This window comes from Ostrinia furnacalis, unplaced genomic scaffold, assembly GCF_004193835.3.
Source record: "Ostrinia furnacalis isolate ACB-3 unplaced genomic scaffold, ASM419383v2 OfSCF4153, whole genome shotgun sequence".
Classification (NCBI taxonomy): Eukaryota; Metazoa; Arthropoda; class Insecta; order Lepidoptera; family Crambidae; genus Ostrinia; species Ostrinia furnacalis.
Window position 1 is genome coordinate 1,203,225 of NW_021134392.1, and position 14,633 is coordinate 1,217,857.

Genomic DNA, 14,633 nt, shown 5'->3' on the forward strand with positions numbered 1-14,633 from the left:
GTATCAAATAAAACAAAAGTTTATAAAATACATGATTTTATTTCTTAACAAATCTAACATAGTAGGTAATTGTTACACAAAAACGATACAAAAAAGTGGTGTACCACTGTTTGCTGTTTGACAATTATTACTTCATATGTTTTGCTGAAAATACTCTGACTCCATCTTGAGTTGACGCTCGTGCATACTTCGTCAAGATCGCATTGACATTCAGCTTTTCCGTTGCATAGCATCTGTAGGTGAAAAAGAGAAAGAGAAGGGTATAAAATATCATGTTTATCTGATCTGTTACACGAATCAGAAGCTACTGTTTAATGCTTGAGAATATCAGCTGTAGGAATGTCATCCTCAAAACCAATGATACTGACTGATCATGACTGTAATATCTGAGATTTAAGCTTCTGAATCGCCTGCTTGTTCGGTTTCTGAGGGTAAAACCACTTACTGGATATACGGCGATATTTCATCAACAGTCCACTTTGTCTTGGTTTGGAATAGGATTTTGAATCGCTCATTGATATCTTCCGGTAAATCACTTTCAGCAAATCCCCATATTACTTTCGGTGTACTCGTTTTATCGATCAAAGCAATCCCCGACAGTAGTGATTCCTGAAAATAACAATGACTATTATAGTTAGTGACTAAATTATAGAATGGCAATAATTAGAATCACAATTTAATAAATTAGACTTACATCAGTCACCATTCCTTCAGGGACAGAATCGCTCCAAGCTTGAAGAAATTCAGCCAAATTAAACTTTCCGGCGCTCTTCAGCAGTACTTTAGCCAGAAAACCACAAACTTTATCTTGTTTATATTGGTAGTACTGAATTCCATCTTCTTCTATTGATTCTGTTGTGTAAAATCTAAACATCGATTTCAATATCGTTTCTGGTACAAGATCTTTTAAACTTTCTAACGTTTCTTCTTTAGAAATTTTGTCTAAGGCCCATGAATTCTCTTCTATCAAATCCAACATATACGACAGCACTCTGAATTCGTAATCAAACTCCAAAAGTCGGTAATGATCGTCTATTTTTATTGCTTGTATCTTGTCTAATTCTTCATCTAGTTCTGCTTTTGACGCCTGCACTTTATCACACAAATTTTCATAAGTCAATAATTTTGATTTATCAACTGCGTATTCTAATTCTATGCCTTGATACTTGGTGAGTTCTAAAAGTTTTCGCAACTTGGAAAGACGAGGTTTACAAGGTTTTAATTCATAGTAAGTGAAAAATGTATTGATTATATCTTTATGTTCGACTTTTCTAGGAGGTTTCGTTCCGTCGTCAGAGTCTGTTGATTTATTGAGACTTGTGTTAGATTTATCAAACGAGGAATCTGATTCACACTCCATGGAATCGTTTTTTAACGTTTCATCAAGGCCTGTTGATGCTGCAAATAATAAATCTGGGACCAAAAGCAAGCTATTTGATGTTTCTGCTTCCTTGACATCATAGGTCTTGTTATTGGTGCACAGGACAACGCTTTCATCTGAATCTCCTGAAGGAAAAATACAAATATTAAACTCTACCTAACATGGTAACATACATTTTACGTAACGTACATTTGATACGTAAAAAGTCCTTAAAAAAAAACCTTTGCCTGGTCAAAAAATATTGCACTTACCCTTGAATATCAGATCGTTGCCCTTTTCAATCTCTTTCAAAAGAACATCATCTAAGAGCATAAGTTTTAAATTGTCATTTTGATGATTAACATCAGGAAATCTTAATACTTGTGTTATTTCAGTTAATTCTGGTTCATGAAGTTTAGCTATTTTAATTATTTTACGCGCATCTTCAGGAGTTCTTTCTTCTCTGAAAATAAAGTTATAATAATTAGGAAACTTCCTGCCTGAAAATTTACTACAATAAAGGGTATTTGTATACAAACACCTGGCAATCCATAGGAAAATATTTTTTGGTAATGAGCAAAAGCCCTGTGTCCAAACCACAATCCAAATAAAGAAATCAACGAGCTTTGTCTATGGTCTCTTTCTTTTGACATTGACAGTTCGATCGATCCTCGAAAATTCCGTGCGTGATTTTCAAAATCACGATTTAGTTTAGAAATAATTTTAATGTAAAAAAAATCGAAAATGTCTCTGTTCGGTGATATACTCCCAATCAATAAAAATGAAGAAAAGAACAACCAGGCGAGCGCGAGCCTGTCGCCGTACCTCAACTTCGACCCTCACATTATACCGAAAATGCAACCAGAATTCCTGTACCCTGATGATAGACACATGGCTTCCACTGCTAGAAGATCTAACGTAGCTCTGCCCATAATCGGAATGTCCTTCATGACTGGTTCAGGTAATAAGTTATGATGAAAATAATAACCTCAAAATGTTAATAATTTTACATAACACACTCCAGGCTATCCAGCAGCAGAGAATTAACAAAATACTATTCTAATTGTTAAAATAATGTGACTGGACATTTCTTGCTATAAAAATTTGACTATTTAAACTAACAAATGTTACGACTCCAAAGTTCATTTATGATTTTGTGCTATATCAACAAATAATACACACAATAAGACTGTGGAAAATGACCTCTGTAATGTTTTGTCGTAATTTAGCAAGTTTGTTGTCATGAAAACAACTTTTGTTTGTTTTGAATTTACCAACAAACTAAAATAAAAACATTAAATTGCAGGTCTTGGAGGTATGACAGGACTCTACAAGGGTTTGAGGGCTACCACACTGGCTGGCCAAGTTGGAAAAGTTAGGCGTACCCAGATAGTCAACTATATTATGAAACAAGGTAAACGAAATTCTAATTTATATTTAAAACTAGCTGACCCAGCGAACTCAGTTCCACCTTAAAGGCAGGGTGCAGTCCTGTTGTCCCCCCTGCTTGGCCCCCCTAGGGGAGCCAACAGGATTTCGAAATCCTGTTGTCCCCCCTGGCTAGGGGAGACAACAGGACTAGATTTTCAATCAATGATTTAAGGACTGTTGTCCCCCCTGGCAAACATTGGGTATTTAGAAGCCATATATTTTTGTAACATTTAAGAAGTACTGGAGTACCTACCTGACTAAATGCCTTATTGACAAACTAAATACCTAAACGTTTGTCAAATAATAATTAACATCTTGTTAACGAAAGAAATATAAGTTGTTGGTACCGGTAATATTTCTGACTATTCCAAAATCCGCTTTACTTGCTTTTAACAGATCGTTATGAATTATCCCTACTAAATAATATTATACGAGTAAATGCGACAGTACTTTATCTGTCTGTTTGTTACGAATTCACGCATAAACCATTGAACCGATTTTGATATTTGGTAAAGAGATAGTTTTGAGTGCCGGGTCCCGGTTTTTTAAACAGGAATGCGCTCTATATATTTTTTCTGTGACAGACAAAATTTTATGCGGACAAAGCCGTGGGCAAAAGCTAAGTATAATGCTTGTAAGTATATTGTCTAAAAATCCGTTTAGTAGGTAGTTTTTACGTGAAAGAGTATCAAACATCTATACTATTCCATACTCCCATTTGTAATATTAGTAGGTAGGACGCTAAAACTGCATAATTTTAAATTAGTCATAATATTCAACAAATTAATTGCTCAGTGATTCATCATTCAACTAGCGGCCGCCCGCATCTTCGTACCTACGCGTGGACTCCGTTTTACCCCCTTATGTGTGGAATTTCGTACAATCCTATTATATGTTTCGTATTATTTCCTATCCTTAAATAAATAGATAAATAAAATTCGTTCTTGGCAGATGTCTACACCCTATAAGGAACCTACCTGCCAAATTTCAAGTTTGTAGGTGTCAGTACCGGCACCAACCTTATTTTTTTCGTTATCAAAATGGTAATTATTATTTAACAAACGTTTAGGTATTCACTCATTTGTGAATTTGGCATTCAGTCAAGTACTTCAGTATTTCACAAATTATGTTATAAAAATACATGGCTTTTAAATAATGTTTGCCAGGGGGGACAACAGTCCTCAAATCATTGATAGAAAATCTAGTCCTGTTGTCTCCCCTAGCCAGGGGGGACAACAGGATTTCGAAATCCTGTTGGCTCCCCTAGGGGGGCCAAGCAGGGGGGACAACAGGACTGCACCAAAGGCAGTAAATAAGCAAATTTTGACCGTTTAGACCTACCCTGAACTACAACAAACATTTGAAAACCAAAATCATCTCAATCGGCTCAGCCGTTCTCGAGTTTTAATCAGACTAACGAACAGCAATTAATTTTTATTTATATAGATAGATATTTACTTTCCAAAATAGCTATTATCTTCTCAACTGGATTACACAGACATAAATTCTAACATAATTTTTGTCTGAATTTTCAGGCACAACCACCGGATGCACTCTTGGTATCATCGCTTCATTCTACTCGTGCATTGCACTGGGTGTGACTTGGGTCCGTGACAAGGAAGACACAGCCAACACTTTCATAGCAGCCGCCACTACAGGAGTCATCTACAAGAGCACTGCTGGCCTCCGCTCGATGGGCTTAGGAGCAGCGGTTGGCCTCACACTAGCTGGAGTCTACACTTTAGTCACCGATAATGATAACATATGGAGCAAAGCCAGATACAACCGATTGTGATTTTATTACCGCCTACTTTAGGATTATGTACATAATAGACTGTTATATTAGTTGTTTTTAATATTGAATTTCTTTTATATTATAGATTTGTCTTCATCTAATATACTTCATCCTGAGAATTTCGTGAAATAAGTTGGGGAAGCTTATTTTGTTAAGCTTAACTCAATCTAGAATTCTAAAAATCTCGAAATATGGAGCTCAACTATTTATTTTGCTTAAGACATATCTATGATATAAATAAACCATTGATCTGCAGCAAACGAACCTATTTGGGTCATGTTCTTTTGCTCAGTTCAGATTTTTATGCAAGGCTGTCCTGCCTAACGATCATTGTCCCAGTATCGGAGCAGCACAAAATACGCATAAGCCCTAAAATAAAACGATTGTTTGAAAAATTATAGTGTTTATTTTATTTCAGTTACATTACATACAGTATACTAAATATTTGTACAATGCTCTTTATTCACAAGTTTCACAACACAAATAAAATTAGGACTTACTAGTAAAAACATTGGACATCATTCAATATGATTTGTACAAAGGAAGGTATAATGTAGTGTTGGTTATATGAAGTAACAAATTGAAAAAGATACAGCATTATTTTGTGAAATTGAGCAAAATCCATTCTAGTAAAACATGATAAACAGCAAAAATATAATTATCTACAGCAAACAGTTCTCGTATTGAAATGACAAGGTCACAGCTAAAATAATTATCTTTATAAAAATCATAAGAAAAATAAACTTCCATCAAACAACAGACTTAACAATTAAATTGCCCTAACTACTGTCTGTATAGGTTATTGTAATTGTAATCTAGCATATTTCATATCACTAAGTCATTTATGGAGCATTCCACGCGAAGCGGACAGGTAAAAAAAGTCGATGTTTCCGATTTCAGTAATATTTGAGTATGTTCTACCTATACATATTATTGATACGTGTACCAAATATTTTTGTAATATAATGACTAGTTTAAGAGTTATGGGTCTTCGAAGTTTTCGACAACCGGTTGGCATGCAGTACTTCAAAGCCGATTATGGAGTCATAAAATTATATATTAAAATAATTAAACCACGGGATTTATTACTTCATTTACCGTGCTTTTTAACTGTATTTTTGGAAACGAAAAAAAAATTATTTTTTCCTAAAAAAAATGCAAATTAATTTTTTTTCCTTGATTTTCACAAAGTTCGACCCTTTCGATTTTTTTAATTTTTTTTATTTAAATAGCTAATATTGTGTAGAACATTCATGCCAACTTTCAAAGTGGGCGTGGAAGTGGATTCGGAGCTAGACTGAAAATACTGCCGAAGGGTGGCGTCCAGCGCCGCGCCGTCGCGCTGCCGCGCCTGAAGCCCGCCGCCTGTGCGCGTTTAGTGAAACTGACAAGCAAATAAAATCACTTTTGACGGAATGTTTTTTAGATTTTTAATAACACCAATACATTTTTAGTACCTATTAAATACTAAAAAATACGTTATGGCCAGGCTTGTTCTTACTCGGACACTGAAAGGATCGCTCCGAACTCCGAAAATCGGTCAAATGAACTAGTTCGGTCTTCTAGTACTATTAACTAGCACATTTTAGTACACTGATTCTATTAGGTAGATCGAACGAAAAAAGTCTTTATTCATATGCATTTATGGTCCAATATCGAAAAATACTCGCTACACACTCACAGAGCCGAATCCATCTCGCTCGCGCGCGGTTGTCACCAATTTCACGTCTCGTTCACACCTATTCATTAGTGATCGGCTGTACTAAAGTGAACTAAAAGACCGATTTGAACGACCAAGACGGAATAGTTCGTTCTCGTTCACTTAATTAAAGGAATTGCTTCCTATTAGTACATAGTACATGTACTACACAAGCCTAGTTATGGCGTATCCGCACATGCCGGGCGGCACGGCCGGTTCGGTTCGGTTCTGGGTATTAGTCCTGACCTAAATTAACTGGTGGATCTATTAATCCGGTCCACAATATCTTCTAATTACCAATAATTTACGACCTTTCAAAAGACTAGATAGAATGAAAGGTCTAGTATTCATTATATCTAAAAATTATTATGAGCCACTTAATTTCATAGGAATAGGATGAAAGCACTGACGACCGTCTGCCTCCCACATAATCGCCTTTTGTAACTCGAAAGGTATAAAAATAACAGCTCATTCTATTTTTGTTAGGAAATATTCACAGTTACGAGTAATGTAATTTATTTTTCACGATACGGAAAAACGCAACTTTATTTACTACTACTACTTTATTTTATAACGTATTTTAGTATTTAATAGGTATTAAAAATGTCTTGGTGTTATTAAAAATCTACAAAACATTCCGTCAAAAGTGATTTTATTTGCTTGTCAGTTTCACTAAACGCGCACAGGCGGCGGGCTTCAGGCGCGGCAGCGCGACGGCGCGGCGCTGGACGCCACCCTTCGGCAGTATTTTCAGTCTAGCTCCGAATCCACTTCCACGCCCACTTTGAAAGTTGGCATGAATGTTCTACACAATATTAGCTATTTAAATAAAAAAAATTAAAAAAATCGAAAGGGTCGAACTTTGTGAAAATCAAGGAAAAAAAATTAATTTGCATTTTTTTTAGGAAAAAATAATTTTTTTTTCGTTTCCAAAAATACAGTTAAAAAGCACGGTAAATGAAGTAATAAATCCCGTGGTTTAATTATTTGAATATATAATTTTATGACACCATAATCGGCTTTGAAGTACTGCATGCCAACCGGTTGTCGAAAACTTCGAAGACCCATAACTCTTAAACTAGTCATTATATTACAAAAATATTTGGTACACGTATCAATAATATGTATAGGTAGAACATACTCAAATATTACTGAAATCGGAAACATCGACTTTTTTTACCTGCCCGCTTCGCGTGGAACGCCCCTTATGTAATAAACACTTAACATATAATTTATAATTAGATTACATCGAATGATAAGTGTGGATGGATTAATTGCAGGAAAGCATTAGATATAACAGTTATGTGGATAATATAACAAAATTATATGTTCAAGATGAGTTACAGTTTTTCTTACTTTATGAAGAGGAGAGTAAAATGCTAAATTGACTTTGTCGAGATTCTACATACTTTTCTATGTAAAATAAATTCATAAGATATAAAAATAATTTTAATTAACATTTCCATCTCTTTAACTTTACACAATCATTTCATACCTAATTAAAATTATGCTAAAATATCATAGCTACCTATTTAATAGATTACATAATAACTGAGTAAGTGCCTATGTAATTTACCTACAGGTAGCTTATTTACGTGGTTATTTATTTCTATTTTATTATTATGCTCTTAATGTTAGCTGATGGATTGGTAATTAGTGACAATGATGACAAAGAAATGAAAACTTAATGAATGAATCAATATAGTTAGAATGAACCAATATATCGACTATCTAAATTATCTAGCAGTAACATTTTTAATTCGATCAAGGAGTATTAATTATTCTTTGCAGCAGCAGTCATTCCCTCTAAAAAAGTTATTATATTTAGGCAGAAACAATAAACATTAACGTAAGTTATCTTATCAGTACAAACAGATTTTTATACACCAAATTTAAAAGGAATGATCTTTGCGTAGTAGTACAGAAAATGTATCAGTACTTCAAACATGATGAATGATATTGGCATTGCCTACTTAACTCAACTTTAATTTGGCCATTTATTCTAGACACATGCAATAGATCTACAATTATATCTAACTTGAATTTTGCAGTCATCGCTGCAACCCCTTGAGGCGCAGCAGTGCGTTCGTCACGAGGCTGCGTTTAATATCAACTTCATGTCTTCTGGCAACACACAATTCAGATCTTCCAAACGTCTAGCTAACAAAGTCCTAGTATTATCAGCTACAGGAGGATTGCTCTTTAGCACTTCGCGGAGCTTGAGCACCATATCAACTATCTCAACTTCTTTCTTTCCAATGGACCATTTCTTTAAATCACTTTCAGCTAAAGCTTCAAGTTGTAATGCATGAAGTTTGTTCGTTAAATTGCTATGTCTTTGATGAAACCATGCACTGAAGTTTGGTGTCCTGAAGAAGTTCCTGTACAACCCTATCCAGTCGCCCTTGATTCCAGTAGTAAGTTGGGGCCCTGACTGTTGAAGAGTTGCAAAGAAGTCTTCAGGGTTAAATGGATTTGGCACAGGAGGCGCACGGAACGGCGAAATGTTCTTTTGTAACGGCATCAACGATGCCATATACCTCTCCAAGGGGATCATGAAACTTTGAGTCAACTCCAGCAAATGACGTTTAACCATTGCTGTCTGAACTTCAGAGGGACGCTCTGTTCTTATTCCATTGTGTAATTTCTTAATAATTGTTTTGTCCTTTTCTAAAAATGGCTTATACTGAGTATAGACTCCAGGCGCTGTGTCTAACAATTTTAAATTGCCAACTTTTCTTAGTTTGGTTTTAATTGAAGCTGAATCACCCAGTTTGATTGTATGTGGCCAATGTTGTAATGTTTTTGTGAAAAATGGATTAGTCACACCAAGAATTACACAAGGTGGGTTGTATTGCTTTCTAGTGAACTCTTTGAACTCACTATCATGTATTGTGAAATATGGTCTATATTCAGCAGAGTATGGAAGTGGCTGTATCAAATACGTCAGAGCTTGAACTAAAGCAGAACATTCTGTTGGTGAGCTGGCCATCACAACAATGGGTTCTGCTGTCAAAACTAGTTCCCATAACAAATGTAAATGCGATATCAAACTGGACAATGCATCAAACACATTAACATCCTGCAGTGATGCCAATATATGTGGTACATTAGGGGAGTGTACATGTTTAGCAATATCTGAACGGGTAATCTTGCCAGTCTGATGGTTAGGGATATACGACTGGAACACCGAGCCTAAGACTGGCAACAACACATTCTGGCCAGCATCTAACCTTGGCCATCTGTTTATATCGTGACAAGCAGCTTCTAGGCTGCTCTCTCCTTCTTCAAAGTGCTTTGGTGCTATCAACTGAATGACTTTGTAGAAAAGGTTAATAAATGGAAGCCTTGTAAGTAAGATTATACTTTTCTGGAAATAGCCTCGAGGGAGAGACGGGTCCTTGACCTGACGGAAGTATACGAAGCCCCAGTAGTGCGTGGAGTCCGCTCGTAGTGTTGAAACAGCGTCTTCGTTGTAAATAAGTTGTTGATTCGATAACGGAGTACGTGACCGCAGCCGCACGTGGAACTGCGTGTCCCCCATGCATCCCGAATTAGAGTCTGGGAATGCTAGATAACAGATATTACACTTCTCTTGGTCTGACAACTTAACTCCTGGTGGATACACACTCTCCATCGCCTGTCCCAGCTCCAGGTCGAATGTAACCACACAAATACAGTGCAACCAGTCCGAGAACTTGCTCCATTTCGCTTGAAACTCTTCGTCTTCCGTGAGAACGGGATTATCGTCGTAATTCTGCACTCCACAAGCCATGACTCTAGACTGCCGTTAACTCATTCCAAATGCAATTCTTAACATCGCACGTATTCTCAGCACTATTTCTCACAGAGTAAACACTATTTACACTGAAAAACTATGCTAGGAAACATTTTTGTCATTGTATTGTAATAAAAACAACCAAGAGCACGCAAGCCCTAACAGCTGTTCTGTCAAACATGGCCGCGCCCGCCAAAACAAAAGTTTACTTACTTTTCCGTAAATTATGTATGGTTTATGTACTAGACATGCAATATTAAACCTAAGCACTTACCCAATCTCCATGTTTATTTATTAGCACTTAAAAATAGCAAATAGTAGGACACATAGAAAAACTAATTTAAAATGTGTAAAAAACAGTACGAGCATCAAGCATTTTTAAAAACGTTTCGTTTTCACACCAATCACCGATAGACGTCAATCTATTACAGACGCAAAAATAAATATAATATCCAGAAAATGCAGTTTTCAGATAAATCAATGAAGAATTTGAAGAAGACTTAGTATTGTTTTGTCTTTTTTTCTATTTTTGAAATGATTACAATTGCAATAAAATAACTAAATTATCTTGAACGAAACGCATTTTAACTTTTGGCTCAAAATGTCTTGTTCCACAGCTAAACACAACCACCAAAAAAAATACAAGACTATCTTCTGTCTTTGTTTAACACGGAGGTTTGTCTCTTTCTACAGCTTCCATCTCTTTCTAGCAAATACATTGGTCTTTGTTTATTTTTACGAGAAATGTCTTTTTTTTTTTTTTTTTTTTTTTTTTTTTTGACTTAAACATATTGCCTAATAGGGCATTTAAACAGCTCTTTGAGTCCGAGAATATAACGGTCTTATTTAATTTGTGAGAATAAACATATGATATTGCTTCTAAAATTGCTAAAGATTCGCCTGAATAAACTGTTGTTTCCGTCGGAGATTTGAAGCTCAACACCACCTGGAACTTTGGGATCCAAACAGCGCTACCTACGTGACCGTCGACAGGTGATTTTGACGCATCAGTGTAGATTGGCAGCCATTGATGCCAATCCTGGTCAAGGCGCTCGGTAAGTTTAAAATCGGCTGCTGGGTCATTCTTAAATATACCTAAGTCCAGGATAACATTAGGCTCAAAAATCACTGCGTGGTAGTCGGTTTGAAAAAGAGGGTTTTTGCTATATTTGACAATAGGGTTTGATAAGGAAGAAAATTTACGAAAACTAGTGACAATTCGTGGGGGATCCTTATGGGTCCAATATTTGCAAGTAGAACGGGAGGTATAATTTAAGAGATTTTGAAGACGGGAAATTAGAGGGTGTGCTGAGTTTTGGAGTAATTTAATAATAAATCTATCTGATAAGTATTGACGGCGAAGGTCCAGTGGAGGGTCGACACATTCTACCTGTAGAGCGTTCTTCGGAGACGACTTCATAGCACCAAGAACAATTCTTAGGCTTCTCGCTTGAATTAAGTCTAATTTGTTTAAAGCCTCTTTGCTACAGGGTTCAAGAAGGAAAGAGCCATAGTCTAGGTGGCTACGGACTATTGCATTATACAGCAATTTTTGACAATAGGGGTGTGACCCCCACCAAACTCCGGAGAGGGATCTGAGAATGTTGATGCCTTTTTCACATTTTTGAGCTACTTGGGCGAAATGAGGAATGCCGGTCATTCTAGAATCCAGAACGACTCCGAGGAATTTAACTTTTTCTACAATGGGGATAGACTGACTATTGCACGAAATGTCTACATCAGGAGAGANCACTTATATTGTCCTCGTCGTCGCAGAAATCGTCAAAATCGTTGCAAAAGGCGTCTTCATTTGTTGAGTCCTCGCTCTTGATGTCTTTCACTGCAGACTTTGTCTCTTCTGAAACTAGAACGAAACTAATATTAACACACTTGAACAATATCTAAAAAAAGATTTTACGGAATTTCACATACTAAACTATGTAATTCATATTGCTAATTACAATTAGCAATATGAATTTCATTAGCTTTTGTTATAGCGCTTGCGCTGCTTCTTCTCAGCACTGGCCCATTTATTGTCCCGAAGCAGTGGTAGGTTATTACTGGGACGTGTAAAAGTGCTTTTTGAAAGATTACTTGCAAAAATAAAATGAGTTTTATATTGGCATTTAGAGCCAGCGGGAAGGCGCTGGATGCAGGCCGCTACCAACCGTGCGATGTGGAAGTCATTGGGGGAGGCCTATGTTCAGCAGTGGACGTCCTGTGGCTGAAATGATGATGATGATGATGATGATTTAGAGCCAAAGCACTCGATGCGTTGAGCCGCCGAACCGCAAAGATTTCGCCGTTTCGCGCGACCGCACCGCTTGTGTGCCCGCCACAGATATTTCTATGTAAGACGACGCAGCGACACCGCTCCGGCGTCGCACCGCCGCCGCAACGCATCGTGTGTTTATTGAATAGAATAGAATAGAATAGTTTTTATTTGAAAGAAAGACATACAAGCAGGTAGGTAAGGATTATTAGTGGACTGGACAGTTTTAAAGACTGTGGGACTATACTATTCCCACCTCTCGTTCCCACCGCTGCAACTCCTGTGTAGCCAGGATCTACAGCTTGACCGCCAATAACCCAACCAGTGAAGGCCAAGTTTGTCCCGGGGGAAAGTTAAACTGCCATTGGACCCGCAATGAAATTAATCAGAAGAACATAGGAGGAGTTCGAAGTTTCGATTATAGACTGAGACTCATAAGACACTTTATTTTTATCACAAGACCCGTATGCGCAAACGTTGCTTGCTTAAGCGAAGCAGCAAATCGAACGCATAGCGTTGAATAGTTCTGTTTTTTTTTAAAGATTATTAGCAATTTGTATTGCCCAAATTACTAATAGTCCCATTAGCTTTTTGTGTTAAGCTAAATAAGCTTGTGTTACGAGTGGGCTCACCACAATAGTCAAGCGGCGGTGGGATTCGAACCCGCGTTCCTCGGATCTCGAGTCGGCCACTCCGACCCCTTCACCGTTCGGCTATCGTGGCTATTCGTGTGTCACCCTGTGCGTCCACGCGCACTGAGACCTCATATTAATGTTTGTGAATGCGGGCATTAAACTCATAAGGCTTTTCATTTTTAGACTTAAAATCTTACCACTTGACTTGACGTTCTGCACAAGAACCTTCAAAGACGCCTCCACCTGTTCCCTGAAGGACACAGCATCCCGCAGCTTGACGATGCAACTGTCACATATCAGCCGTTTTGTATCTCCGAGATCCAGTAATGCCAGCTGTAAAAGTTATGTAAAAAATTTTTAACTTGTAAGTATAAGTGTCTCTACGAGCTATGTGCCCCGCCCACTGCCACTTGATTTTAGCAATTCTGCAAGCTATGTCGGATGGCCGTTGGGGCAGGAAAGTTCTCGAGTGGCGACCACGGGCTGGAAGACGTAGCGTGGGCAGGCCTCCTACTAGGTGGACCGACGATCTGGTAAAGGTCGCGGGAAGAGCCTGGATGCGGGCAGCGCAGGACCGTTCACTGTGGAAAACCTTGGGGGAGGCCTTTGTCCAGCAGTGGACGTCATTTGGCTGAGACGACAAGTACAGGTGTAGCACTTAAATCAGTCAGTGCCTGAGGTATGGGAAGGGCAAAGGGAGGGTGTTATTGTATATAAAAAAGTATATAAGTAGTATATCCGTTAAGCTAGCACCCATAACACAAGCATTTAGTTGCTTACTTTGGGGCTAGCTGGCGCTGTGTGAAATTGTCCAAAGATTTATTTATTATTGTGAATTATGGTCAAACGTCAGCAAGACAAGATTTATATGCTCGGTAACATCATAATATTCCTCATCCTGACAATAGACAGTTTCACACCAAACCCCAATAATTCGAAACCACAACTGTTTTAAAAAGACCCTTCATTCTGGTCTTAAAAACTTAATTTATTTTAAATTACCTGTAAATTACGATTTTTGGTCGCATTGTAATTGAAAAAAGTAGTTTAACCCGGCGCCAATGACGTGAAAATAATTGCAGACGATGACCCCGGGTCATATTGACCCACATTTCATCGATCATTTTTTCAGGAAATTGTACAAGTAAGCTTAATTTTAATTCGTTCGTTCGTTCGTTTCAGCCAAATGACGTCCACTGCTGGACAAAGGCCTCCTCCAAGGCTTTCCACAATGCACGGTCCTGCGCTGCCCGCATCCAGGCTCCAGATAATTTTAATTACTGTCTATGTATATAGGGTTCTTTACTGAGCTAATAAACCAAAAATAAAACGAATGCATGAAATAAATATTTTTTCAAATGTCCAAAGATTATGTTTTGTTTTTGGTAAAGATTTCTAGTATTAATGGGAATCAACAATGTTATATAGTGAAAAAGAGATAAAATCAACTTTTTATATGCAGATACAATGAGATCAGTCTTCTACTTCATCATTCAGAGCCATGGAACTGCTGCAACTGGTGCAGTATGTAATCATATGGTCTGGGCATGTAAATGTGGCATGACGCACTTGCCGGCGTCGTACTAATGCAAGTTCAAGATTATCCGAACACTGAGTCCCCATTATTTGCGTATTTTTCACATTCGTTGCCATTTCTAAGTTC

The 14,633-nt window shown here is 37.4% G+C and overlaps 3 protein-coding genes across 3 annotated transcripts; 1 reads left to right on the forward strand and 2 right to left on the reverse strand.

The window, feature by feature from the left end:
* Nucleotides 1-45: 45 nt before the first annotated feature.
* LOC114358943 (sister chromatid cohesion protein DCC1) lies at nt 46-10,442 on the reverse strand. The gene is made up of 5 exons (XM_028313128.1): nt 10,338-10,442; nt 1,633-1,823; nt 695-1,506; nt 446-609; nt 46-233 (listed from the first exon to the last, which is right to left on the reverse strand). The coding sequence occupies exons 1-5, from the start codon at nt 10,346-10,348 to the stop codon at nt 128-130; spliced, it is 1,284 nt and encodes a 427-aa protein (XP_028168929.1). The 5' UTR covers nt 10,349-10,442; the 3' UTR covers nt 46-127.
* Nucleotides 2,001-5,208, forward strand: Tim23 (translocase of inner mitochondrial membrane 23). The gene is made up of 3 exons (XM_028313130.1): nt 2,001-2,321; nt 2,667-2,774; nt 4,327-5,208. The coding sequence occupies exons 1-3, from the start codon at nt 2,105-2,107 to the stop codon at nt 4,584-4,586; spliced, it is 585 nt and encodes a 194-aa protein (XP_028168931.1). The 5' UTR covers nt 2,001-2,104; the 3' UTR covers nt 4,587-5,208.
* On the reverse strand, nt 8,049-10,296 carry LOC114358942 (protein DENND6A). The gene has a single exon (XM_028313127.1). The coding sequence runs from the start codon at nt 10,058-10,060 to the stop codon at nt 8,375-8,377; it is 1,686 nt and encodes a 561-aa protein (XP_028168928.1). The 5' UTR covers nt 10,061-10,296; the 3' UTR covers nt 8,049-8,374.
* Nucleotides 10,443-14,633: the final 4,191 nt, after the last annotated feature.

What these genes read in the sequence shown, in the direction of transcription:
- Tim23 (XM_028313130.1), top strand. Translation starts at nt 2,105, where the DNA reads ATGTCTCTGTTCGGTGATATACTCCCAATCAATAAAAATGAAGAAAAG. An exon ending in GTCCTTCATGACTGGTTCAG is followed by an intron (nt 2,322 to 2,666) that starts GTAATAAGTTAT and finishes ATTAAATTGCAG; the next exon opens with GTCTTGGAGGTATGACAGGA. An exon ending in CAACTATATTATGAAACAAG is followed by an intron (nt 2,775 to 4,326) that starts GTAAACGAAATT and finishes CTGAATTTTCAG; the next exon opens with GCACAACCACCGGATGCACT.
- LOC114358942 (XM_028313127.1), bottom strand. Translation starts at nt 10,060, where the DNA reads ATGGCTTGTGGAGTGCAGAATTACGACGATAATCCCGTTCTCACGGAA.
- LOC114358943 (XM_028313128.1), bottom strand. An exon ending in CAACGATCTGATATTCAAGG is followed by an intron (nt 1,507 to 1,632) that starts GTAAGTGCAATA and finishes TTTTTCCTTCAG; the next exon opens with GAGATTCAGATGAAAGCGTT. An exon ending in CTGAAGGAATGGTGACTGAT is followed by an intron (nt 610 to 694) that starts GTAAGTCTAATT and finishes TGTTATTTTCAG; the next exon opens with GAATCACTACTGTCGGGGAT.